This window comes from Canis aureus, chromosome 11 (assembly GCF_053574225.1).
Source record: "Canis aureus isolate CA01 chromosome 11, VMU_Caureus_v.1.0, whole genome shotgun sequence".
In the NCBI taxonomy this organism is placed as follows: domain Eukaryota; kingdom Metazoa; phylum Chordata; class Mammalia; order Carnivora; family Canidae; genus Canis; species Canis aureus.
In genome coordinates, this window is record NC_135621.1 from 2339779 (window position 1) to 2364571 (window position 24793).

The 24793-nt window shown below is 39.7% G+C and overlaps 1 protein-coding gene and 1 long non-coding RNA gene across 5 annotated transcripts in view; one reads left to right on the forward strand and one right to left on the reverse strand.

The window, feature by feature from the left end:
- Nucleotides 1–24793, reverse strand: part of SARNP (SAP domain containing ribonucleoprotein) — a 50561-nt gene that overhangs the window by 8652 nt on the left and 17116 nt on the right. The window contains exons 5-9 of the mRNA XM_077913277.1: nucleotides 22479–22530; nucleotides 21196–21269; nucleotides 20741–20769; nucleotides 18116–18141; nucleotides 16960–17028 (exon numbers count right to left, since the gene is read on the reverse strand). Of these exons, the coding sequence (XP_077769403.1) occupies nucleotides 16960–17028; nucleotides 18116–18141; nucleotides 20741–20769; nucleotides 21196–21269; nucleotides 22479–22530 (250 nt within the window). The remainder of the gene's footprint in view (nucleotides 1–16959; nucleotides 17029–18115; nucleotides 18142–20740; nucleotides 20770–21195; nucleotides 21270–22478; nucleotides 22531–24793) is intronic.
- Nucleotides 8739–12375, forward strand: LOC144323186 (uncharacterized). 4 transcript variants are annotated; one of them, XR_013388663.1, is made up of 4 exons: nucleotides 8739–8862; nucleotides 9843–10082; nucleotides 11233–11405; nucleotides 12120–12375. It is a non-coding gene; the product is annotated as an uncharacterized LOC144323186 (long non-coding RNA). The 4 variants fall into 4 exon arrangements; XR_013388661.1 differs by having other exon boundaries at nucleotides 12194–12374; XR_013388662.1 differs by lacking the exon at nucleotides 12120–12375 and adding an exon at nucleotides 9621–9683 and having other exon boundaries at nucleotides 8741–8862; nucleotides 11233–11683.

Genomic DNA, 24793 nt, shown 5'->3' on the forward strand with positions numbered 1-24793 from the left:
AGAGAAGAGAGCTCATATACAAAGCTCAGGATGGAAAGCAGGATGTATATTTAATAAAGCCCAATACTCCCATGAATCACTATCACTGTATTTTCCATCACAGAATAAGAGATTTCTAAATTGAGCTCTTCAGACATCTTTTTTTTTTTTTTAAGATTTTATTTATTTATTCATGAGAGACATACAGAGAGAGAGAGAGGCAGAGACACAAGCAGAGGGAGAAGCAGGCTCCATGCAGAGAGCCCGACGTGGGGCTCGATCCCGGGTTTCCAGGATCACACCCTGGGCTGCAGGCGGCGCTAAACTGCTGCGCCACTGGGGCTGCCCTCTCTGACTTTTCAAATTCACTTTTCTCCTTGTTTCCCTTTCATATTTGGAAAATCCTCAGGCAATATAAAGAAAACAATGCCTGCTGGAGGAAAAGACTGAGACACTCAAGGCTGCACCAAGATACAAATTACATGTGTGAAAGTGCTCAGAATATAGGGTCTCTCATATAGGCACTCAATAAATGGCAGCTATTATTTCTACTGCAACCTTCCTCCTGGTCTTTGAAACAAACTGTGAGACCACCAACAAAATTTTGAAGCTAAAAAACAAAACAACAAAAAAATTTTTTTTGAAGCTAACAACGCCATTCATTCATCTTCTACATTAGAAGCAAGGAAATCAAGGGGCACCTGGGTGTCGGCAGGCAGTTAAGCATCTGACTTTGGCTCAGGTCATAATCTCAGGGTCCTGGGGTCAAGCCCTCCGTGGGGCTCCCCACTCAGCACAGAGTCTGGCTTATCCCTTTCCCTCTCCCTCTGCTTGTGTTCTCTCTCTCAAAAAATTTAAAAAAAAAAAAAAAGATGTATGGATAAAGAAGATGTGGTGTATATATACAACTGAATATTACTCAGCCATCAAAAAGCATGAAATCTTGCCACTTGCAATAACTTGGATGGAACTAAAAAGGGTATGATGCTAAAGCAAAATAAATCAGAAAAAGACAAATACTGTATGATTTCATTCATGTGGAATTTAAGAAACAAAACAGATGAACAGGGGAAGGGAAGGAAAAATAAGATGAAAATTGAGAGGAAGGCAAACCATAAGATATGCTGAATTCTAGAAAACAAACTGAGGGTTGCTGGAGGAGAGGTAGGTAGGGGTAAGGAATAATTGGGTGATGGGTATTAAGGAGGGTACTTGAGGTAATAAGCACTGTGTGTTATATGCAAGTGATGTATCACTAAATTTTACCTCTGAAACTAAATTAAAAAAGCAAAGTCAGGGATGCCTGGGTGGCTCAGTTGTTGAGCATCTCCCTTTGGCTCAGGGCGTGATCGAGCTCCCTGCATGGAGCCTGTTTCTTCTCCCTCTGCCTGTGTCTCTGCCTCTGTGTGTCTCTCATGAATAAATAAATAAAATCTTAAAAAAAAAAAAAAAAAGGCAAAGTCACCAAAAGTAGGGAGTTAAGAATCTTGGGGTGGCTGGCTGAGTCAGAAGAGCACATGACTCATGATCTCAGGGTTGTGAATCTGAGCCCCACGATGGGTGTGTAGCAATTACCTAAATCAATAAATAAGTAAAAACTTTTAAAAAGTAGGTAAGAATCAGACCCATTAACAAGACAACAAGGAAATTGCCATTAGCTGCAAGGCAAACAAGTATTTGAAGAACAGATTTAGGGTTAAAGTGTGGCAGCATAAGTAAACAGCCAAAACCACAGTCTTCTCTATCAGGTACTATTAACCATCTTCTCCTTCTGAAACCCTAAAAAGCAAACAAACAAACAAAACTATGCCTGCCAGGCTTTACTGATTTCATCAAACCTAATAATTAATGACAACAAAAAAATCTAAATACCCAAGGGAACAGAGCAAACTCTAACTCTGTAGTTTCAATCTTAGGTACTCTAAAGGTCCCCGAGGAACTGCTTTCAATGAATTACAGGCATCAGTTTCCATCAACATTTTATTTTATTATTACTTTAAGATTTTATTTATTTATTCATGGAATACAGAGAGAGAGAGAGAGAGAAGCAGAGACACAGGCAGAGGGAGAAGCAGGCTCCATGCAGGGAGCCCCTGGGACTCCATCCTGGAACTCCAGGATCACACCCTGGGCTGAAGGTGGCGCTAAACCGCTGAGCCATCCAGGCTGCCCTCCATCAATTAATTAATTAATTAATTGATTAATTAATTTATTTATCCATCCATCCATCCATCCATCCATCCATCAACATTTTAAATAATACCACTAATCCATTCAAAATTAATCCATTCATCCAATAGTCATTCAAATATCCACTGAGAATTTACTTTAGGTTAGGGACTGTTCTGGCATTGGGAACAAAGGTGAATAAGGCAAAGATCCTTAACCTCAGGGGACTTATGAATTTACGACTTACAGTAAAGACATATGCCACTGTTCATTACATTACTGCATTATGAGGACCCATGGGGAAGTCTTTTGGTCCCTGGATGTAGAATAATTATGCTTTTGCTGAGCAACTTGTAAGTTTTTATCTTCTTAACCCTGTGAATCACTATAAACACTTCTGTATTTCCCTCTACTGAAAGCTATAAAATTTGGAGCCAAATGTGTGGCCTGTTTCTGGCAAGCAGTTTTGAAAATATTCCTATTAGCCAGAAGTATTAAGGTAAGAGAGAGGTACTGAGGTGAGATCCAAAGACAAGGATCCAACACCTAGTTTCCATGACAGAAACTTAGAAGACGAAGTGCAGTTATAGAGTTGCTGCGGGTCCCTTAAGAACTTACTCCTCTCTAAATATTAATTAAAAATACTTTAGTGCCCCAAGAAGGAAAAAGAAAGGAAGGAAGTAGAATTATTACAAGAAATTTAAAGTTAAGGACCCCTGTCAATGGTTTCCATGGCATATATACTGTAGCCAGGAATTAAGTCCCAAATGGAAGATCAGCTACAACAACTGGCAGCCTGAACATCATAGCTTTTTAAAGTGACTGTTTCTTTCTATGGCAAAGAATTCTAAGGATAAGATCTCTACCCAAGATGGAGTAGATTGTGGCTTTATCTTCCAAACCCAACTTTTGTCTTCAAGATACAAATTTAAGAGAACATTTTTCAAAACTTACTAATCTTATCCTGAATACAATAAAGAACACCACTCCAAGCTTAGTGTGCCAGGGTTATTTGCTCTGCCAAAGAGTCCACTTTGATTTAATTAGCACTACATGGGCTATGTACTGAAAGCATACACCTTCTTCAGACTTATTACCAGTGCCACTCTGGATTATAAAAAGAAACTAGGAGAGGGGTGCCTGGCTGGCTCATTTGGTAGAGCGTACAACTCTTGATCTTGGGGTTATTAGTTTGAGCCTCACTCTGGGTGTACAGATTACTTAAAAAAAATAAAATCTTATGGGCCACTGGGTGGTGCAGTCAGTTAGGCAACCGACTCAGTTTCGGCTCAGGCTGCAATCTCAGTAGTTGTGAGATCCAGCCTTACATCAGTTCTGTGCTGAGGGCAGAGTCTGCTTGAGATTCTCTCTCCCTCTCCCCTCCTGTTCATGTTCTTTAAAGTTAAGTCAATCTTTAAAAAATAAAATCTTAAAAAGAGAGAGAGAGAGAAGCAACATAATGACCCAAATGTAACCCAGGCTTATTTAAGGATGCACTTCCCAAAGCCCAAAGCAAGAATGTGTACTGAAATTAAATAGGACATATCCACACTATCAGAGGAGATCAAAAGAATTAACCAAGCCAGATATTTTTCCTGGTCAGTACAATACCTCACTTACTCATCATCCCTCCTTACACCATGTGTGAGAAGAAGAAATTCCAATCTAAAGAATTACCATGTGAAGATGTTAATATTTCTTAGACCAGTCTGATTTTCCAAGGGAATGTAAGGTAAGAGTGAGTCAAAAAACAAAGGAGCGAGCTTTATGGTCACTTTTCCGGACTCTCAAATGACTGATAGCAGGATGAAAAGCAGAGGCTGGGAGCTTTCAGGCGATGGTTGATTAATAATGACATGGCCTTGACTTCCAAGAGGGAAAGGTTATGAAACACTCCAGGGTAAGTGGGCTTCCAATTTCATACTCTCAGGGTGAATGACAGCAACTGATGGTTTTTCTCTCAGAAACACTGCAATGCTTAAACACACAGCTGTCACCTCCCTGCCCCAGTTTTTGAAAATCATCTGAGTATGTTTATTCCTGAGCCTTTATGCCAGCCAGACCACAGAACATAAGGTGGTCCTAAAAACGAATGCACAGAACCTAACTAACTAGCAAGACAAAGGTGAGGGGCTGGAGTAGCAAAAGGTATGCCATTTTAGCACACACATAGTAAAGAGACACTAACAACACCCACACACGTAACAAAAAAATACAGCTCCCAAAACAACCATATTCTCTACTCTCAAAAAATTGTCAACTGTGAGATCAGAATCAACTTTCTAGGACCAATAGGGTACAGCAGGAACTTTAAAGCTACACAAGATTTAGAGACCACGAGGAACTGTATCTCCTCCTATCTTTATAGGATTTGAAGCCCCAGAACACAGTCAGCTCAGAACCAAACACTCTTCTGAGTCACTAGCTCCCATCACTTTTTTCTCTTTCTCCAAAACAAACTTCTTCCCCCACCCCCACTCCTCTCCAACCCCAGAGGAGGTCGTCTCGGTCTTGCTCTAGCTGATTGTAGGACAAAGCAAGGCAGGTGGAGGAAATGAAGGCTTCACACTTGAGACCCCCGGAAACCAAGTTTCTATTAAAAGTCCCCACCTCCCTCCCTTAAAAGCCAGGAAGCTGCTGCTTTTAAGGATAAGCGATGCAGAGCCTGGCAGCAATGTCAAGAACTCAGTAGAGGGAAGCTAAAACTTTGAGGGAGGTAAATGCTGTCTTAACCAAATAGAGGGAATGGGGGATGACAGTTACCTGTGCATCCAGAAATTAGAATGAGCACCAGGAAAGTAGATTTTCACCTAGAAAATGTGTGTGTGTGTGTGTGTGTGTGTGTGTGTGTGTGTGTATGAAAAAAAAATTTTTTTAATGTAAGCTCTATGCCCAACTTGGGGCTCGAAGTCAAGACCCAAGTGTCATGATCTACCAACTGAGCCAGCCATGTGTTGCCCCACTTCTAATTATTTTAAAATAAAGATTTCTGGTTTTACCCCAATCTAATAAATCTGAATCTCAAAAAGAGCTTAGGAAAATGTATTTTTAAAATGTCCCTTGGTGGGGAAGCCTGGTGGCTCAGGGGTTGAGCATCTGCCTCCGGTTCAGGACGTGATCCTGGAGTCCAGGGATTGAGCCCCACATCAGGCATGAAACCTGCTTCTCCCTCTGCCTGTGTCTCTGCTTCTCTCTCATGAATAAATAAAATCTTTTTATAAACAAACAAACAAACAAATGGTCCCCTGGTGACCCTTATGTGCAGCTATAGTTGGGAATAACTGTAAATGGCTTTAAGAAAGCCTGGAGGGCAGCCCCAGTGGCGCAGAGGTTTAGTGCCGCCTGCAGCCTGGGGTGTGATCCTGGGGACCCTGGATTAAGTCCCACATCGGGCTCCCTGCATGGAGCCTGCTTCTCCCTCTGCCTGTTCCTCTGCCCCTCTCTCCCTCTGTGTCTCTATGAATAAATTAAAAAAATAATAATAAAAAAAAAAATTTAAGAAAGCCTGGGAAAAAAAAAATCTCACCAAGTCCAAGCAAGGTTGCTACTCCACTCGGGTTTTCCTTCAAAAGCATTAGAGGCCTTCCAAAAACGTTTATGCTTCCTACAAACAGGGTATCTCAGCTACAAGGTTGTGAAGGGGAAAACAAAGCTATGAAGAAATCACAGCTGGCTCTAAGGAGCACACCTGTCTTGTTGCCTTCATAGAACTCAAGTAGAGGAACAGAGAGACTCTTCTTACAAAGGAGTTCAATACAGGAAAAACATGCCAAAACAAGATCAGAGAAGACTTCAGGTATGTGGAGGAAAGACAGAGGAAACAAGGTTCAAGCATACAAAGGTATTTCCTTAACCTGCAAAAGAGAAGTACAAGGGGAAATATCAACAAAGCAGAGAACAGACAGGATTTGTCTTAGGGCTTATGTGTTTTGCTCATTCACTTAGAGCACTTAAAGAGGTCCATCACTAAGGCCTCTCTCATCTTATAGCTTTCTCCACTTCCAGTTGCCCTTCCTTACTACCTCATACCTAAGCATGAACATGATAGTGAAAACTGCCTTGTCTGCTCTATACCTCAATGAACTCCTTACCCAATAAATACTTTTAAAATCAGGACAGATGGGGCACATGGGTGGCTCAGTCGGTTAAGCATCTGCCTTCAGCTCAGTTCATGATCCTAAGGATGGAGCCCACAACAGACTCCTGGCTCAGCAGGGAGTCTGCTCCTCTATTCCCTTTCCCTCTCTCTGCTTCTGCCCCTCCCACTACTCATAAATAAATAAATAATATATATATAAAAAAGACAGCAAGCACTTCAAGCATAGTATCTTTCTCAGTAACACATCTTCACTGCTAAGGATTTAAAGATTCAGTATTTGATATGAATTTCAAGTGTAGAACACCCTGAAAATACATTTCTATTTTTGTCCTAAGAATCTGCTCTTGGGATGAGAAGGTAATATTTGGTTAAATAGTATTTTTAAAATGTGAGAAAAGAGTAACAAAAGAAAGGGAGGAGGGATCCCTGGGTGGCGCAGCGGTTTGGCGCCTGCCTTTGGCCCAGGGCGCGATCCTGGAGACCCGGGATCGAGTCCCATGTCGGGCTCCCGGTGCATGGAGCCTGCTTCTCCCTTTGCCTGTGTCTCTGCCTCTCTGCCTCTCTCTCTCTCTTTGTGTGACTATAATAAGTAAGTAAGTAAGTAAGTAAGTAAGTAAATAAATAAATAAATAAATGGGAGGAGAGGAAAGGAGTTAATATTTTCTAGATCTTAACAAGATGCCTCAGATCTTAGTAACAACAGGGCTTTTCGCGGTGCCTGGCTGGCTCAGTCAGTAAAGCAGGTGACTTTTGATCTCGGGGTTGTAAGTTTGAGCCCCAGGTTAGGGGGCAGAGATTACTTATTTTTTTATTGTTTATTTTTTTTAGAGATTAAAAATTTTTTTAAAAACTTAATATAACAAAACAAGGCCTTTGGTAGTTTGCAAACATTACCACCAAATGTCCCCCTATAAAATAGCTCCCAGTCTGATGCCCTGCCTCATCCCGATCCCTATCTCCAAAATACTACAGGATTTTATCTGACCTGCTTCGGCTATTAGGCATAAAAAGGAACTTTGATATTAATAGTGAATATGTAGGAAAATGAACTGTTTTGTTATTATCAAACTTTACTTGAACTGACCTATATTTTCAAAAATAAAATGTTACCTCTCCTTATCAATGTCAGCCCAAAGAACACTATTACCCAATAATTATTAGCCTCTCAATAATTAAAATACATCTTAAACATCCTTATATTGTTATAGCTTTCAGATCATGAAGAGTCTTTGAACACCAAAACTTCCTACCCCCCCACAAAGAAACTAGCAATACACACAGACACCAAAAAAAACCCCTCAACCAAAACAAAAAACACCCCATACTTTTTTCTCCTGTACAAATACTGAAGGATGGACAGACTTGGGATTCAGAAAGTGGGCTTGCATTTCACCACAGGTAGGGAGAGTATCTGAGAGCAATCAGACAGATACTGCTCGGATTAGAAAAGCCAGGCCAGTTACCGGTTGCTCCTAAATTAGACATACAGCTAGATATACAATCTGATATAATATACTTAACAACTTAATTTTAAAAATTATTACCTTATGTACCATAAGTAGAACTTTTATTTTTTTTAAACTGACACTCAATAAACAAACAAACAAACAAACCGACACTCAGAGAATTGATCCCACCTCAAGAACTTGGCTGAGCAAAAACAATGAAATGTATGTAAAAGTAAAACAGACTCCTTTCCTTCCTTTTCCAGGCTGTATTTACTCCTGGGGAAAAGACAACAGGAGGGCCACAGAGAGACATAAAACTTGTTTTTTATCAAAGTCATCAATTCTGACATGTTAGAAGAAGAATGCAAAGACATAAGTGGGGGTGGGGTATCGAGCAGGGGAGATAGAAAAGAGTGTGCATTTTTTCCTTACTACAAACTTTCTTACCTCTAGTTCTTTGGGTTCAAATTCAATGTATAAAGCCGTAAAAAAAATAAAATGAAAAGGTGCAAGATCCTTGGTGTTCTCAACCATGTACCCTAGGGAAGTATAACCCTCTACTAGAAACTCCTCAAAAGTGGCAGCAATATTTTGCCACAAAAAAAAAAAAAAAAAAAAGAAAGAAAGAAAGAAAGAAACTCCTCAAAGACCCAACTTATAGTAAACAGGGTAAAACATCAGCCATAAATGCTGACAAAGCATCAAAACTTTCAGCTTGCTTCCACAAAATTTTTAAAGCTTTTCCTCTTATATTCCTAATATTTCTTATCCAATTTTTTCTTCATACAGAGCTAGGTAAAAACTATGTTTAAGGGTTAGGACATAGAGTGGGAGGGTAGAAGAAGAAATTGGGCAAAGAAAAACCTGACTCCTATTTCTCAAGTTAAAATTAGAATACATTTTCAAGAGCCCTGGGCAGAACAGAGAAAAATTCCATTCTGCCTCTTTGCTCTTCCAAATTCCTATAGCCAAGTGGCTCAACAGCAGTTGAATGGCACACATAATGACATCATTGATTGGAACTATAATAGAAGGGAGTGAGAAGAGCGGGTGGTGGGGGGGGAGTGGGTAGGGAGGGAGGTGAAGATGTATTTGTGTTACAGACAAAAGACAAGTTCTGTTCCTCAGCAGGGACAAATGAAGAACCAGATGAGGGGATAAACTGAGGTCAGAGAGTTTTTTCCCTATTGTTTCCTCTTTAAACAGCTCCTTCACCACTCCCTTAAGGTTTGTTCCAATGGGCATGTAGAAAAACAGTTTTTATCTTAGAGGAGAGAAGGTAGGGAAAAAAAGCCAAATATTAATTTTCAAATTATTATTAATTAGAAGATGATTTAAAGGACTGGTTAAATTTCAGTTGGGCCCCCAAATGCTCCAAGAAATGCTGAAACCTATATGGGTTTGCATCTTGGCTCTTCCTGAAATTCATCCTGACACTCTCAACTGCTATCTCTATCCACTATTCTCTCTCTCTCTCTCTTTCTCACTCACACACACACACATCCCATTCTTACCATCTTTTCTTACTGGTTAATATAAGTTAAAAGAATATAATTTTCAAGTAGAATAAGTATTTTTGGGAAAAAGGACAATCTAGAATAAAGGGAGTGTATTCCCCCACAAAGCCCTTGCTCAATGAAATACTCAATGAAATGCCTAAGAAGACCCAAAGTGAAGTTTTCTCCCTCTACAATCCTACTATCTGCATTTCTCTTGGTCTCATGGGGCCCCACGGAAAGGACAATAGAGAATTAAGTGGCAGTACTTGGTCTAGGTACTACTAATTGAGTATATTTTGGATGAAAAAGAACCCAAACCCACTTAGTAGGCTACTTCTCCAACTTATCTTGGGATCTAAATCTTTTACCACTACCTCTTTAAAAAATATTCTAGCAAACTCCTCACCAAAGTTTATGGTTTTTCAGGTTCTTATAGTACCATGTTGGCAATGTTCTATGCATGGCCCCACAGGTCGTCTTTTGGAAAAGGTTTGTATACACATACCTAAACTCTAACAATTATAGACCCTCTGAGAAAGTTGGTGACCAACTTCCAAAACCACAGTGTGAATTTCCTTCTCTCCACATCCTTTTATACTAAAACCCACTGCTCAAGGGGAAGAATAAACATTTCTTCATTTATTTCAGATGGTGGAAGAGAATATAGATAGAACCAAATAGGCCTTCCAGAAGACAGTGGGTGGAGACCAGCCCACTATCAGTTAGCCACAGTGAAATCTGCTTGTAGGAGACACTGGTGCTTTCCTGTGCTTGGAATTGACTGCCCCAGCTTCTTCAATATCTCAATGGATTTCAATGACAAGATCCTCAAAAACAAGGAAAGTCCAGTATCTCTCTAACTCTGAAGTGGTTCATCCCCAAGCACTGGTGAGCAAAAAAATATAATTATATGATAGGTTCATGATACTAATCTTTATAGCCACACAACAATTTTTGCAGTAATAGCCCAATAGAGAAGTAGGGAAGGTTAATAGGGATAAAAGATGCCTATATTTTCTACTACTAATGAAGAACCAAGAAGCAGTATCATATGCCCCTCACATTCTCAGGGAGGGAGTAGAGTATACACCAAATACCAGTTTTCTGCTTAGTGCCTGGGCTTGGGTTTTGTTTCATTTGGTTTTTAATACTTACCTAGCTGGATGTCCTATAACTTCCTAAAGCATCAAGTTTCATTTTTCCCAAATGCTAATGTTTGGGAGGGAAACATGAAAACAAAAACAATCCAAATTAGATGGGATGCCTGAGTGGCTCAGTGGCTGAGCACCTGTCTTCGGCCCAGGGCGTGATCCTGGAGTCCCAGGATTGAGTCCTACATCAGGCTCCCTGCATGGAGCCTGCTTCTCTCTCTGCCTGTGTCTCTGTCTCTCTCTCGCTCTCTCTGTGTCTCTCATGAATAAATAAATAAAAATCTTTTGAAAAATCCAAATTAGCTCTATCAGTTTACACCATAACTCTAAGCCTAGACTTAGTTTTTATAAACAATATCCTATGACCTTCATCTATTAACTGAGCTGTATTTTTTTTTTTTAAGATTTTATTTATTTATTCATGAGAATACACAGAGAGGAGAGAGAGAAGCAGAGACACAGGCAGAGGGAGAAGCAGGCTCCATGCAGGTAGCCTGATGTGGGACTCAATCCCGGGTCTCCAGGATCACACCCTGGGCTGAAGGCGGCGCTAAACCGCTGAGCCACCGGCGCTGCCCAGCCACCGGGGCTGCCCATGTATTCTCATCTACTCCCTCTATCCATCTCTCCTTTCAAAGATAAGTTTCTTTCTTTTTTTTTTTTTAATTTTTTAATTTATTTATGATAGTCACAGAGAGAGAGAGAGGCAGAGACACAGGCAGAGGGAGAAGCAGGCTCCATGCACCAGGAGCCCGACGTGGGATTCGATCCCGGGTCTCCAGGATCGCGCCCTGGGCCAAAGGCAGGCGCCAAACCGCTGCGCCACCCAGGGATCCCCAAAGATAAGTTTCTTATGTGCCAAGCCAAGTCCTGTCCTTCACCAACAGGACTAACCCAAACACTACTTCTCTTGGGAGGCATGGAAAACTGACAGAGAGAGGAGGAAAAACAAACAACAACAACAACAACAACAACAACAACAACAACAAAAACAAAAACAACCAGTTAAGCACAAGACTGAAAACCTAGCTGGTGATCAATCAGAACCAACCAAGCGGAGGTTACTTATCTGGGTTTTGTTTTGTTTGAGGGGGTGGGAGGTTTCTCAGCCCATAGCCACCATGAGGCTTATATGAGAAAAGGCATGCCATTCTATCCTCAAATAGTCCAAAGAGTTGGAGGGGACAATTTACAGCCTCTTGTGTAAAAAATGTCTATAAATGCCAGTGCCATTCTTTGCCTTGTCACTTCCCATTATCCTAAACCAACAGGATTCTATTCACTGAGACTTGAGTTGGAAACATGAACGGACAGGCCTTTCTTGGGCAGGGGGAAAGGAGGAAGATGATTGCCGGGAGGGGGAGGGGGACGACGACGACACGCCAGATTTCTTTAAGTTTCTGTGGACTGCCAAACATGTATAGTACATACTGGAGTTGGAAGCTGAAATATATGAGCAGTCATGCAAAAGTCAGCCTAGAAGAATAGCAGCGATTTGGTAACCTCAAATTGGTAATATGCGCAAGATGTAAATATAAAATACAAAGAAAAGATGACCAGATTTTAACAACAACAACAACAACAACAAAAATCAGTCATAAACACTGCTGATCCATGGCCCACTTCCTCTCACATATTTTCTCTTTATCATATATACACTAGTCTGCCGAAGAGACATCAGTAAGAAATCTGGGTCTTATTAAGCCAGACCAAGCAAATACAAACTTCATGCAACGACCATGACAGGAGGGGGATTTCTGGTTGCCCTTTTCAGGCTACTAGGATGAAGAAAAGAAATCTCTACATTATCTGCTAACCTCTAGTATTTGAATTTTATCTAACTGAAAGAGATCTGTGTGTAGAGAATTATAACACGGAATGCCTGGATGGCTCAGTGGTTGGGCGTCTGCCTTCAGCCCAGGGCGTGATCCCGGAGTCCAGGATCAAGTCCCGCATCCAGCTCCTGCGAAGAGCCTGCTTCTCGTTCTGCCTATGTCTCTGCCTCTTTTCTGTGTCCCCCTCATGAATAAATAAATCAATATTTGAAATAATTGTAGGGATCCCTGGGTGGTGCAGCGGTTTAGCGCCTGCCTTTGGCCCAGGGCGCAATCCTGGAGACCCGGGATCGAATCCCACGTCAGGCTCCCGGTGCATGGAGCCTGCTTCTCCCTCTGCCTGTGTCTCTGCCTCTCTCTCTTTCTCTCTTTGTGACTATCATAAATAAATTTAAAAAAAAATTTACAAAAAAAAAAATAAAATAATTGTAAAACTTAAAGATAGCTGACCAAATTATATAGAAGGAGGCAACACTGGAACCCAAGATGAGATGGACACAGTATACTGATCTGGCTGTTCCATAAATACAAATTTAATCATGTTACTAACCTTGGCCAATCAAATACTAGGTAGCAAATCATTTCTGGTGATAGAGAACAGTTAAACACAGATTCTGAACCAAGCAGCTCTCACTGAGAAAGTAGCCAGTTGCAATTTCAGGATTTGGATCTAGGTCAACCAAGTTCTGGGGGAAAAGTTACTTTACAAAAAAAAAAAGGAGGTACTTCCTTTTCTTATCTCTTCCTACCCCCTTTCCTCTAATTTCTCTCCTTCCACATTCATTCTGAAATTGCTTACACACTATAAGCACTAAAAAAATTCTGGGCTACAGAAACAGTGGTCCAAATATGTGGTCAGATAAAGGATTTCTATGCTACTTCAGGTACAAAAACTGTGTAAGAGACATAAGCTAGGCTTGAATTGTCCAATATACATGCAGCTATTTAAATTTCATTAAAGGGGATCCCTGGGTGGCTCAGCAGTTTAGCCCCTGTCTTTGGCTCAGGGCGTGATCCTGGAGTCCCGGGATCAAGTCCCACAGCGGGCTTCCTGCATGGAGCCTGCTTCTTCCTCTGCCTGTGTCTCTCATGAATAAATAAATAAAATTAAAATAAATAAATAAGTTTCATTAAAAACTTCAGTTTACACTAGCTATGTTTCAAGTAATCAATAATGACATGTGGTTAATCACTACTGCATCAGACAACATAGGTTTATTCAATGCAACAATATTCTATAGAGTATTTCCAAAATCACAGAAAGTTCTATTGGACAGTGGTAGACAGCAAAACATCAGCACTTCTGGACATTTTAATGGTTTATGGGGCAAAGTACAGCAAACTGATGAAATTAGGATGATTCTGAAAATCAGGATTTATGATCAATATAAATGGAATCTATACTCAAAGATGGTATCTCAAAAGTTTCAAGTCTCCAATAAAGAGGTCCCTGGAAGTAATCACACATACACACCAGTAGTGCTATTCAAAATGTGATCAGCCTCCTGGTGCTGATCTCCAAAATGTTTATCAATCTGCAATAACTGGAAACTGACAGTGTTTGGAAACTTCCAGAGTAATTTAACACTGCTGTGATTTTTTTTTTTTAAAGATTTTATTTATTTATTCATGAGAGAGACAGGGAGAGAGGTAGAGACACAGGCAGAGGGAGAGGCAGACTCACTGTGGGGAATCCGACGTATGGCTCAATCCCAGGACCCCGGGATCATGACCTGAGCCAAAGGCTAACCCTCAACCACTGAGCCATCCCAGTGTCCCTGATGTGACATTTTTATTGTACTTTACAAAAGTATCACTCTGCAATGAATTTGAAAAAAAATTTTTTTAAAGTAAGCTCTCTGCCTAATGTGGGACTTGAAATCACTCACAACCCTGAGATCAGGAGTTGCATGCTATATCAACTGAGCCAGCGAGGAGCCCCAATAAATTTTTTAAAAACTAGTCTTTTGCTATAGAATTTGAGAAGCACTACTCTAGAACATAGGTAAGACAATGGGTATTATCTGAAAACACAGCTCGTATAGTCAGTTCTACCAATTACCATTACCAGATTACAACCCTTGAGATATTTTTTTAAGTTTATTTTTTTATTTTTAGTAATCTATACCTAGCATGGGGCTGGAACTCACAACTCCCAAGATCAAGAGTCACACTCCACCCCCTGAGCCAGCCAGGCACTCCAACCCTTCAGAGATTTAAAACTAGAAATGAAATCTTATCAATGATCAACTAAAACACGGAAGTTAATTGACTCAAAGTCATAAAGTCAGGTGGCCAACAGAACTAAACTAAGAAGGGTAAAAGGGTTAATGTTAGATCATTTCATATATAATTACTTACTCTTCACACAGTGTTAGGTATTACTTCAGTTTTATAGATGAGGACCAAAGTTTAGTAATTTGCTCAAAGTCACAAAACTAATAAATATATCTCTTCATGTTTTACTTAGCTTCCTATGGACTAAAAATGAAAACAAGTCAAATATAGAGGGTCTAAGGAAGTGAACTGAAAAGGCTAATATCCCTGTAATTAAAGACTATGAAAATAACTCAGGTAGGCAGTATTAAGTGAGGGAAAAATTCGTCTCAAGAAGTGTCCATATGAGCTATATAGTTGGAAATATGATGTTCAATTTTGTTAATTTTGATGGAATACATACAATTCTCTACAGTAAAGTTACTGCTGAGATTCTTGGACACCTAATCTTCATATACAAGAGGAGACAGATGAGAACTGGGGCCACAGATCCAAGCACCCTTCTCCTTGGCCATCTAGCAAAACAGAAATGACTTGGTTTATAGTGATCCTTCCCAATTAAGCTGCATGTAGTTTAAGAATCACATACTCCTTCAACTCTCAACTCCTGAATTTAAAACTTCATACAAACCAGCAAATATTCTTACTGAACACCTATATAGTCTCAGCATCAAGCAGGGCACAAAGACCTAATATTATGCTTCTGGTAAACATAAAAAATGTTACCTAAAGGGAAGGAAAATGGAGCACAGTTGCATGTAAGGTTAGAAGTCCCACTGGGGCATAAATATTTTTTTAAAATTTTTATTTATTTATGATAGGCACACAGTGAGAGAGAGAGAGAGAGGCAGAGACACAGGCAGAGGGAGAAGCAGGCTCCATGCACCAGGAGCCCGACGTGGGCCTCGATCCCGGGTCTCCAGGATCGCGCCCTGGGCCAAAGGCAGGCGCCAAACCGCTGCGCCACCCAGGGATCCCAAATATTTAGTTTTTAGTGCTCAGGTTTGTTTGTTTGTTTTTAGGATTTTATTTATTTATTCATGAGACACACAGAGAGAGAGAGGCAGAGACACAGGCAGAAGAAGCAGGATCTCCACAGAGAGCCTGATGCGGGACTCAATCCTAGGACCCTGGGATCACGACCTGAGCCAAAGGTAGATACTCAATCAGAGCCACCCAGGCTTCCCTACTGCTCAGTTTTTCTAAGCAAAAATGTTAACAACCACAATCAGGACAGTGTTTTCCAATGGATTTCCAGACAGCTAAATGCTTCCCTACTCAGTGGGAAATACGAACTTTTCTGGGCACCTGGGTGGTTCAGTCGGTTAAGCGTCATCTGCCTTAACCAGCTCAGGCTGTCATCCTGTATCAGGCTCCTTGTTCCTCGGGGAGCCTACTTCTCCCTCTGTATCACCTGCCTTTCTCACTCTTTCTCTCTCTCTCACGAATAAATTCTTTATAAAAAAAATAATTTTTAAAAGTTTATTTACGTACATAATCTCTACACCCAACATGGGACTCGAACTCATGACCCCAAAATCAAGAGTCACATGCTCTTCCAACTGAGTCAGCCAAGCACCCCAATGACTTTTTTTTTTTTTTTAAGAATGATAGGCTTATTTTTTTTTTAATTGTATTTATTTATTCATGAGAATACACAGAGAGGAGAGAGAGGCAGAGACACAGGCAGAGGGAGAAGCAGGCTCCACGCAGGAAGCCTGATGTGGGACTCGATCCCAAGTCTCCAGGATCACACCCTTGGCTGCAGGCAGCGCTAAAACCGCTGAGCCACCGGGGCTGCCCCCCAATGACTTTTTTTTGATACTTCTTCTGGTTTGAAATAGTCTTCCCTCAATCCTGCCCCCACCTCCCCCGCCACTTCAACAACCAAGAAACATGCTTTCATGCTCACAGAACATAGATTAAGAGACTACCTGCTCCAGGCAAACAAGAGAAGCCTCAGCATTTTTTCCAACGTGCCTGGAAAAACTCTAAACACAACAATGCCCTATAGAATTATCACTCTACATAACATGGTGTCACCTTGTTTAATAAACTCAACAGCATCAGTTAGCAGAGGGGCAGAAAGAATGAAATAAGTTTCTTGTTTTTGTTCCAGGGAACCTTTAAATTTTGTTTCTGGGTACCTTTGAGCCTAAGACAGGATTGTCGTCTCCTGTTTCCATGATGACTGGATCAGAAGTTAAAGCAGATGTAGTAAATTTTTAACATCAATGAATTCAACATCTTAACTAAGAGAAATACTGACCATGTTGTAACAGTCTGGGCGGAAGCTATGAAAACAATCTGCAGGAAAAAAAACCCAATTCGCTATGTGAAATAATTCCTGTAATGTAATCCGTAATCAATGAGACAAAGTGATAGTCAAAGGACTTCATGACATCAAATGCTGAATATGAAAAGCCAGCTATATTCTTAGGTAGTCATTTCCAGCCCATGTAGCCCCTAAGTTGCTCTAAGGTGGCAAAAACAGTACTTTACCTTTCTGGAGATTGAAGAAACATTCAACCCAAATCTTTGAGCTCTTTCCTTTAGTTTATCCAGGTTAACCTATAAAAACATAGGGGGGAAAACATATTAAAAAAAAATACAAAAGGCAGAATTATAGTCCAAAGCTAAGAGTTCAAATAAGCCTACAATATCAAAGATACCCTACGTGCTAAATCATGAAACTAAGCACGCTCACTCATGCCACTACTTATTAAAAGACCTCTTCTGGAATGCTGTTAATGATTCAGCCCACCTTCCTTTGTTCATCAAAGGTGGCAAAAGCCTAAAGAAGGTTTAAGATCAGAGTGGGCCAAACACTGCTTGAAAAAGCAAACAATTATCTAAATAATCACCTCCAAATAAGTCCATTATTCACAGTCCAAAAATCATTAATTCCTATACATAGCCCCATCAGTAGTTCTTAACTCTTCTTTCTTCAGAAGACAAATCTACAGCTAGTACCCAACTCAATTTTCTTCCTTTTTCTTGGAAGCCCTAATATACAAAAACAACTATCATATGGATATCTGGGACATTTTCATTACTACTACTATTGCTACTCCTACAACATTTCAGCTTCATTTCTGATACTGCACTGTAACTCCCAGGGCAGGATTTCATAAAGTCAAACATATTTCACCCACAGCATCTGTTTCCATTTTCTGAAGATGTCACCTAGTCATAATGGTCCAGAATGCATCTTATCCTACCAGTCTTTAGTCTATGATTTTATATTTAATAGCTAGTGTTGAAAAATACCAATATCTACCAACAGAACTCAAGCTGCTTCCACAGATTTGCTTGTGGTAACTAAGAATTAGACATTTTCCAGAGCCATTAGACAAGGCCTAAAATTACAGTACCATAAAACAAAGAATTATATGGATGTCTGCTAGCTAACGAAATCTATTCATTTTTTTCAAGAATGATAAAAAGGAAGATGTCTGCAATTACTTGGAAGATGTGGCAATTTTCCTGACCTCTTAGTAGTCAAACAATCCATTTTATTCAGGACATAAAACACTGTATTGAAAACAGTCACCAAACTCCTATGATCTCAGAGATTCCTCTGATCTGGGGAGTTGTTTCTAACTTTAAAACCAGAGTTAAGATTTGTGTCTCAAGGAATTAAAAAAAAAATTCTTACCATAGGCTTGGCATCAGATGACAAACCTAAAGAAGGAAATAAGTTTTATTTAACATTTTTTAAAATCATAAAGGACAAATATTCTTTATCTTATGATAAGGGGAAAAAAAGACAAACACTGCATCTAGAAATCGTGTCTGCATTTACTGCTGATGGGAACATAAAATGTACAGCCTCTTTGGAAAACAATTTGGCAGTTCCTCAAAAAGCCAGATAGTTTACCATATGATCCAGTAATCTCACTCATGGGTGTACACCCAAGAGAAATGAAAACACACATCTGCACCAAAACTTGTAAATAAATGTTCATAGCAGTATTTTTTTTTTCATAGCAGTATTATCTCTAGTAGCCAAAAAGTGAAAACAACCCAAATGTCCATGAGCGAATGAATGGATAGATAAAATGTGGTACACTCAAACAATGAAATTTTATACAATATTTTTTTAAAAGATTTTATTTATTCATGAGAGACACAGAGAGAGAGAGAGAGAGAGAGGCAGAGACACAGGCAGAGGGAGAAGCAGGCTCCATGCAGGGAGCCCGACACGGGATTCGACCCCGGGTCTCCAGGATCATGCTCTGGGCCAAGGCGGTGCAAAACCACTGAACCACTGGGCTGCCCGAAATTTTATACAATATTAAAAAGAAATGAAGTACTAATGTATCCTACAACATGGACAAATCCTGACATTATGCTAAGAAGCCAAACACAAACTACAAATTGTATAAGTCCATTTTTATGAAGGCAAATCTTTATGCATAGAAAAAAATGAGTTGCTGTTTGGACTGGGTGGCAGAAGGAATGGGAAACAACTGCTAATGGGTACAGAGTTTCTTTTTGGGGTGATGAATGTCCTAAAATTAGACTGTGATGATGGTTGCAGAACCCTGTGAATGCACTTTTAAAAAACCATTGAATTATATACTTTAAATGGATGAACTGGGATCCCTAGGTGGCGCAGCGGTTTGGCGCCTGCCTTTGGCCCAGGGCGCGATCCTGGAGACCCGGGATCGAATCCCACATCGGGCTCCTGGTGCATGGAGCCTGCTTCTCCCTCTGCCTATGTCTCTGCCTCTCTCTCTCTCTCTCTCTGTGACTATCATAAATAAATTTTTTTAAAAAACATAAAAAATAAATAAATAAACAAATGGATGAACTATAGGGAATATGAGTTATATCTTAATAAAGCTGTTAAAAAAATACATCACAACTGGACAAAGGAACACAGCAAAATGCTAGATCTTTGGAGGACATTTTCTTTTTCTTGAGGACATTTTAACACTGACAGTTCAAACTGACATCACTCGGAAGACTAAATTAGATTAAGAGATTACATTTAAAATTTATGTCTCTGGGATGCCTAGGGGGCTCAGCGGTTGAGCATCTGCCTTTGACTCAGGGTGTAATTCTGGAGTCCCAGGATCGAGTCCTGCATCGGGCTTCCTGCATGAGGCCTGCTTCTCCGTCTGCCTATGTCTCTGCTTCTCTCCTCTCTGTCTCTTATGAATAAATAAATAAAATCTTTAAAAAAATAAAATAAAAATAAATTTATGTCTCTAAAACTGGACTATGTTCTTTTTAAAAGTAACTTTCTTCCTAATTTATAAGATACATACACTCATTGCAGAAATTTTAAAAACAGAGAAAAGCAAAAAGAAGTCACTCAAAATTCCACCAACCAGAGACAATAAGTATTAACAATTTATACATATTCCTCCAAACTTTTTTTTTTTTTTTTTTTTAAAGTAGGATCCAGGGCCAAGCCAGGGTTTGAACTCAGAACCCCAAGCGCAAGAGTCTCATACTCTACTGACAGAGCCAGCCAGGCACCCCTCAACTTTTTAAATTTTATTTTAATTTTTAAACTCCACACCACGCATGGGGCTCAAACATACAACCATGAGATCAAAAGTCCACGCTCCACCAACTAAGCCAGTCAGGCACTCCCCAAACCTTTTTTTCTATCCATACATGCACTTCTATTACTAAAAGGGAAATACACACTACAATACAGTTTTATACCTGTTTTCACTTAGTATTTTTCTGACAAATATTCTTCAGTATCATTTTAACAACTGTATAGTCTTCTACTACACTATGGTGAACACTTAACAAATTCCCTATTACATATTACATTGTTGCTAGTTACAGATCACTAAACATAATGCTGTGATAATCCTTATGGCTACCTAAGTCTTTAAGCATATCCAACATTATTTCTTTGTAAATTCCTAGAAGGAATTACAAGACTGTTGAGGTAAAAGATACTCTCTTTTCTGTTTCACCTCTTACAGTAGGCAGTATAACACGAGACAGGAACACAATTACATACCAATTTGAGACACCAGAATAAGTAGACAAGGTACTAAAAACTTCTCTAAAGATGTCCAAGAAAAAGAAAAACAAATGTTCACATTTCCTCCTATTCTCTCATACTTCAGCACCTTCTCTAAATTGCCCAGCAAGGCTTAAGTATGGTTTTAACTAAAGCAAAAAGGTGAATGTTATAAGCACTTCAAGTCTTCTCAAGCTAACAAGTTTAGCTTCATTTGAAGAATTGAAATATGTTTTGACAGGAAAGTAAAAATATAAAGAGAACTTTCTTAGAAGAGTCTCTTCTTACCTTTTGATGAAACTGAAGATATCCCAAATCTGTAGGAAAAAAAACACATGCTAAATTTTAGGAAGCTATTCACACTCCTGGTTGTCTGTCTCCATGTCAAGTGTACATATGGCACTTCTTGCTTGTGATCTCAAGCCTTGCAATCATTAGCTAATTCTAACAACCCCATGAAAGAGGTTCAGTTTACTTTTTCTCACAGAGAGACCAGAGAAGAAGCTAAAAGGAAACCTTATCAAAATTGAGAGTAACAGTGCGTTCCTGCCTTTTACCTATTAAAAAATCCTGCTTGATGAGACCCATCCAAATCAGCAAAGAAGTTCTGAACAGAGCCAAATGAGTATTTATCAGCAAAGTTTCTATTTTACTTAAAATCAACAATTATATTTAAAACCTAGGATCATGCACCTCTCCCATCATACTATCACTGTCTCAGATCCAAAAGGCTGGACACTCACCTTGCTGCCCGGGCAGCTTTCTTACTCTCCAAGCTCACAGGTACATTGAATCGTTCAGCTCTCTTCTGCATTCTCTAGGTGATAAAAAGACAAAAGAAGGGAAGAGATGGGATCCCTGGGTGGCGCAGCAGTTTAGCGCCTGCCTTTGGCCTAGGGCGCGATCCTGGAGACCTGGGATCGAATCCCACATCGGGCTCCTGGTGCATGGAGCCTGCTTCTCCCTCTGCCTGTGTCTCTGCCTCTCTCTCTCTCTCTCTGTGACTATCATAAATAAATAAAAATTAAAAAAAAAAAAAAAAAAGGGAAGAGAAAAATTAATTTCTGGTTTTGTGGTGTTTAGAAGTGTGTATCTTTAGAACATCAGGAGTATATTTCATAAGGTCTAAACTGAGAGCACCAACAATCCTAGAGGATATCAGGTTTTATCCATTCAGGGTTTAACTCAACTGCCCTTTCCAGAAAACAAACACAAAAGACTATTATTACACTTATGGCCTCAAAAACAAAAGGAAAGGAATAAAATAAAACCCACATTCTGCACGAAGCCAAGAAGACAAAAGCTGTGTTTGGTTGACCTTTGAAAAGGGATCAAAGGAACAGCTTGGTTCCAACAGTAGTGGTACTCTTTCAGTTAGAAATGAGGCAGCATTGTCCTATGTCATCTCTACTTTAAAGGTACAAAAAACCCAGAGATCTCAACTGGAGCCCAGTTTCAGAGATCTTGACACAAAATCCAGAGAAATTTTAGTCTTACCAGCTATCAAGTAGTGACATCCTCCTAATTACTTTTCATTTCTTCCAATGGATAATCCTACCAAACTCTAATCTAGTTTGTAAACATCTTAGAGTTACCACTAAGGCCTAGGTACTAAATATGAAAAGACTAGGGCTTCAAAAGTGACTATGCCAGCCCAAATATTTTCTCAAGTGCTGACAGTAGAAAAATATATCAATACCAAAATCTGTCAATACTGATTTTCTATTTATGAGTCAGTTTTTCAGTGATTATAAAGGTAGAATAAAAGGTAAGAAACAGAAAGATAGGGATCCCTGGGTGGCTCAGCGGTTTAGCGCCTGCCTTTGGCCCAGGGCGTGATCCTGGAGACCCGGGATCGAGTCCCGCATCAGGCTCCCTGCATGGAGCCTGCTTCTCCCTCTGCCTGTGTCTCTGCCCTCCCCCCGCCATGTCTATCATGAATAAATAAATAAGTTAAAAATCTTAAAAAAATAAAATAAGAAAGATACATAGAGACTGCTCTTCTACTAGGGAGCAAAACACCTACCTCAGTCTGTGGTATCTCAGATGTAATTTTTACCACTTTCTTCTCTGTTGCCCTGGAAAAGAAGAAAGAAATTTTTTAAAATGAGGAAACTTGATATTCTAACCCAAAACTTTAGAATATATAAGAATTCATCTGAATCTTGTCCTCTGTCTCATTTCTCTCCATCACCCCTTAATTCAAAAAAAATATGAAGCTCATTAGAACTTCAGTTCATCGAACTGCCATCTATTTAAGAGTTCAAATAGCAGACAAAGCTACTTTACAAAAGTATAAAAAAGGAATTAGGAAAAAAGTCTGGTTAAATATATTGGGCTGAAAGGAAACACTCAAAGGACATTGGAAACCATTTCTTTTACTTTCAGGAACTTTAAATTTACTTCTGGACTAATGACTATTCCTCTAACCCTCATTTAAATGGCAGCTCTCAATTTTCATCACAACGACAATTAACGAGTGCTCTACAAGCTCTGGTTTCCTTCTTTTACAAATCCCTTATTTCTCCCACGGGGACTGTAGCTCCAGCTGGAACAGTCAAAGTGAGACAAATAAAAATGCCAAAGGGAGTGGGAAGAAAAAAGACTAAGGGGAGTTTGAATTAGGAAAACATGGCTAAGTTACTAGTCAAAAGGTTTAAGAGAAAACAAAAGAGGGGGGACCACTGGGGCGGGAGACAAAGTTCGGAAGTACCCAGGATAAATGGAAGGGCATTAACCATCCACCAAACAACTCCCATAAAACTGTGGGTCATAACCAGTCTCATTAAGGTCCCTCATTTAGAGACATGGGCAGCCTTTGTTCCAATATCCCGGACACTTTCCCCATTTGATGCCCTGAAAGGTAGTAATGGTTTAATGGCATTTTCAGAGGAAGCAATTCTGAACAGGAACTTACTCTCTCCGTCCTTTTGTTGGAGGTTCTTGGACTGACAGACAAGTAATGGGTGCCCCCTGCTGACCATAACTGCATCCTACAGTACTTAACTGCCCTGGTTTGGGGTAGTGGGGGTTGGGGGTATCAAACTAGAAATAGTAACGTATTTCTGGAGAACCTCAAGCCAAAGAGGAAGGAGAATCTCCTAATGAACATTCAAAGTACCTAAGTTAGTCCTCAATATTCTTACTTTAAAGAAATTCCTGAATTCTTACCATTTCCTGGTCATCCACATGTCCCAAAACCTCTCTCGTTCAGACAGAACGGGACACTGAATTTTAAAGTTTTACTTGAAGTCCAATGCCATTAAGAGAACAGTCTTCTCCACCAACCCCCAGCTAATAACTTTCTTCACATTCCTATCTTGAAGCACAATCACTGCAGTATACCTCATGGCAGAAAGGGAACCTCAAAATAGGGTGCTTCTTTCTGCTTTGTTTCAGATACTTTAGGTACAATTAAGCTCAAGCAATTAAATACATATCACATTCTGGAACTCATGGGAAACGTATTCTCTTTACGGAGAAATTTCTATCCTAACCAGTCACAAGACATTCTCCAAACTACAGGGACCCAGAACTTTTCTGAACATACTGCAGTCTAACCACTACCATCACTCTAAAGAGCAAAATCACCCCTGCTAATACACACTTTCAATTTCCTTGTTTAGAAATTCATTAATAAAATCAAATGCTCTGAATAAGAGAATTACACATCTCACATATTCTAAGGATAATGAACTTCTACGAATTTTCAAACTTCATTGTTAACCTACAAAAACCAATTATCATTGTATTCACCTTATCTTCCTTCTTCCTCCAGATGTTCCCCAAAACATTGCTACTTTAAATGTATTCTATAAGCCATTTCCTTAAGGCATTATATCTAAACGTAAACCTCCTATGATGGAAGATAACTAGATGGCTTTAAAAAGCAATATTATTAGGGGTGCCTGGGTAGCTTGGTCAGTTAAGCATCTAAATCTTGATTTGGATTTCAGCTCAGGTCATCATCTCAGAGCTGTGAAATCAACCCCCACTTCAGGCTCTGTGCTGGGCATGGAGCCTGCTTAAGATTCTCTCTTTCCTTCTGCCCCTTTCCTCCCACCAAAAGCAGTATTATTAGATAAAATCTAATGAAACATTAAATGTATATCCCCTGTGATGCAGCAAATCCACTGCAGGGAATTTATCGCATGGACACACTTGCATAAGTATAAATATAGCTGCTTAAAGACACGCAGCACTGCATTTTTTGCTATTATGAATTACCTAAATGTCCATCAACAGGAGACTGGTTTGAAATTACTGTTCATCAATAGAATGGAGTACTATTAGCTGCTAGAAGAATAAGGTTCTATGTTGATAACTACTAAATCTGGGTGA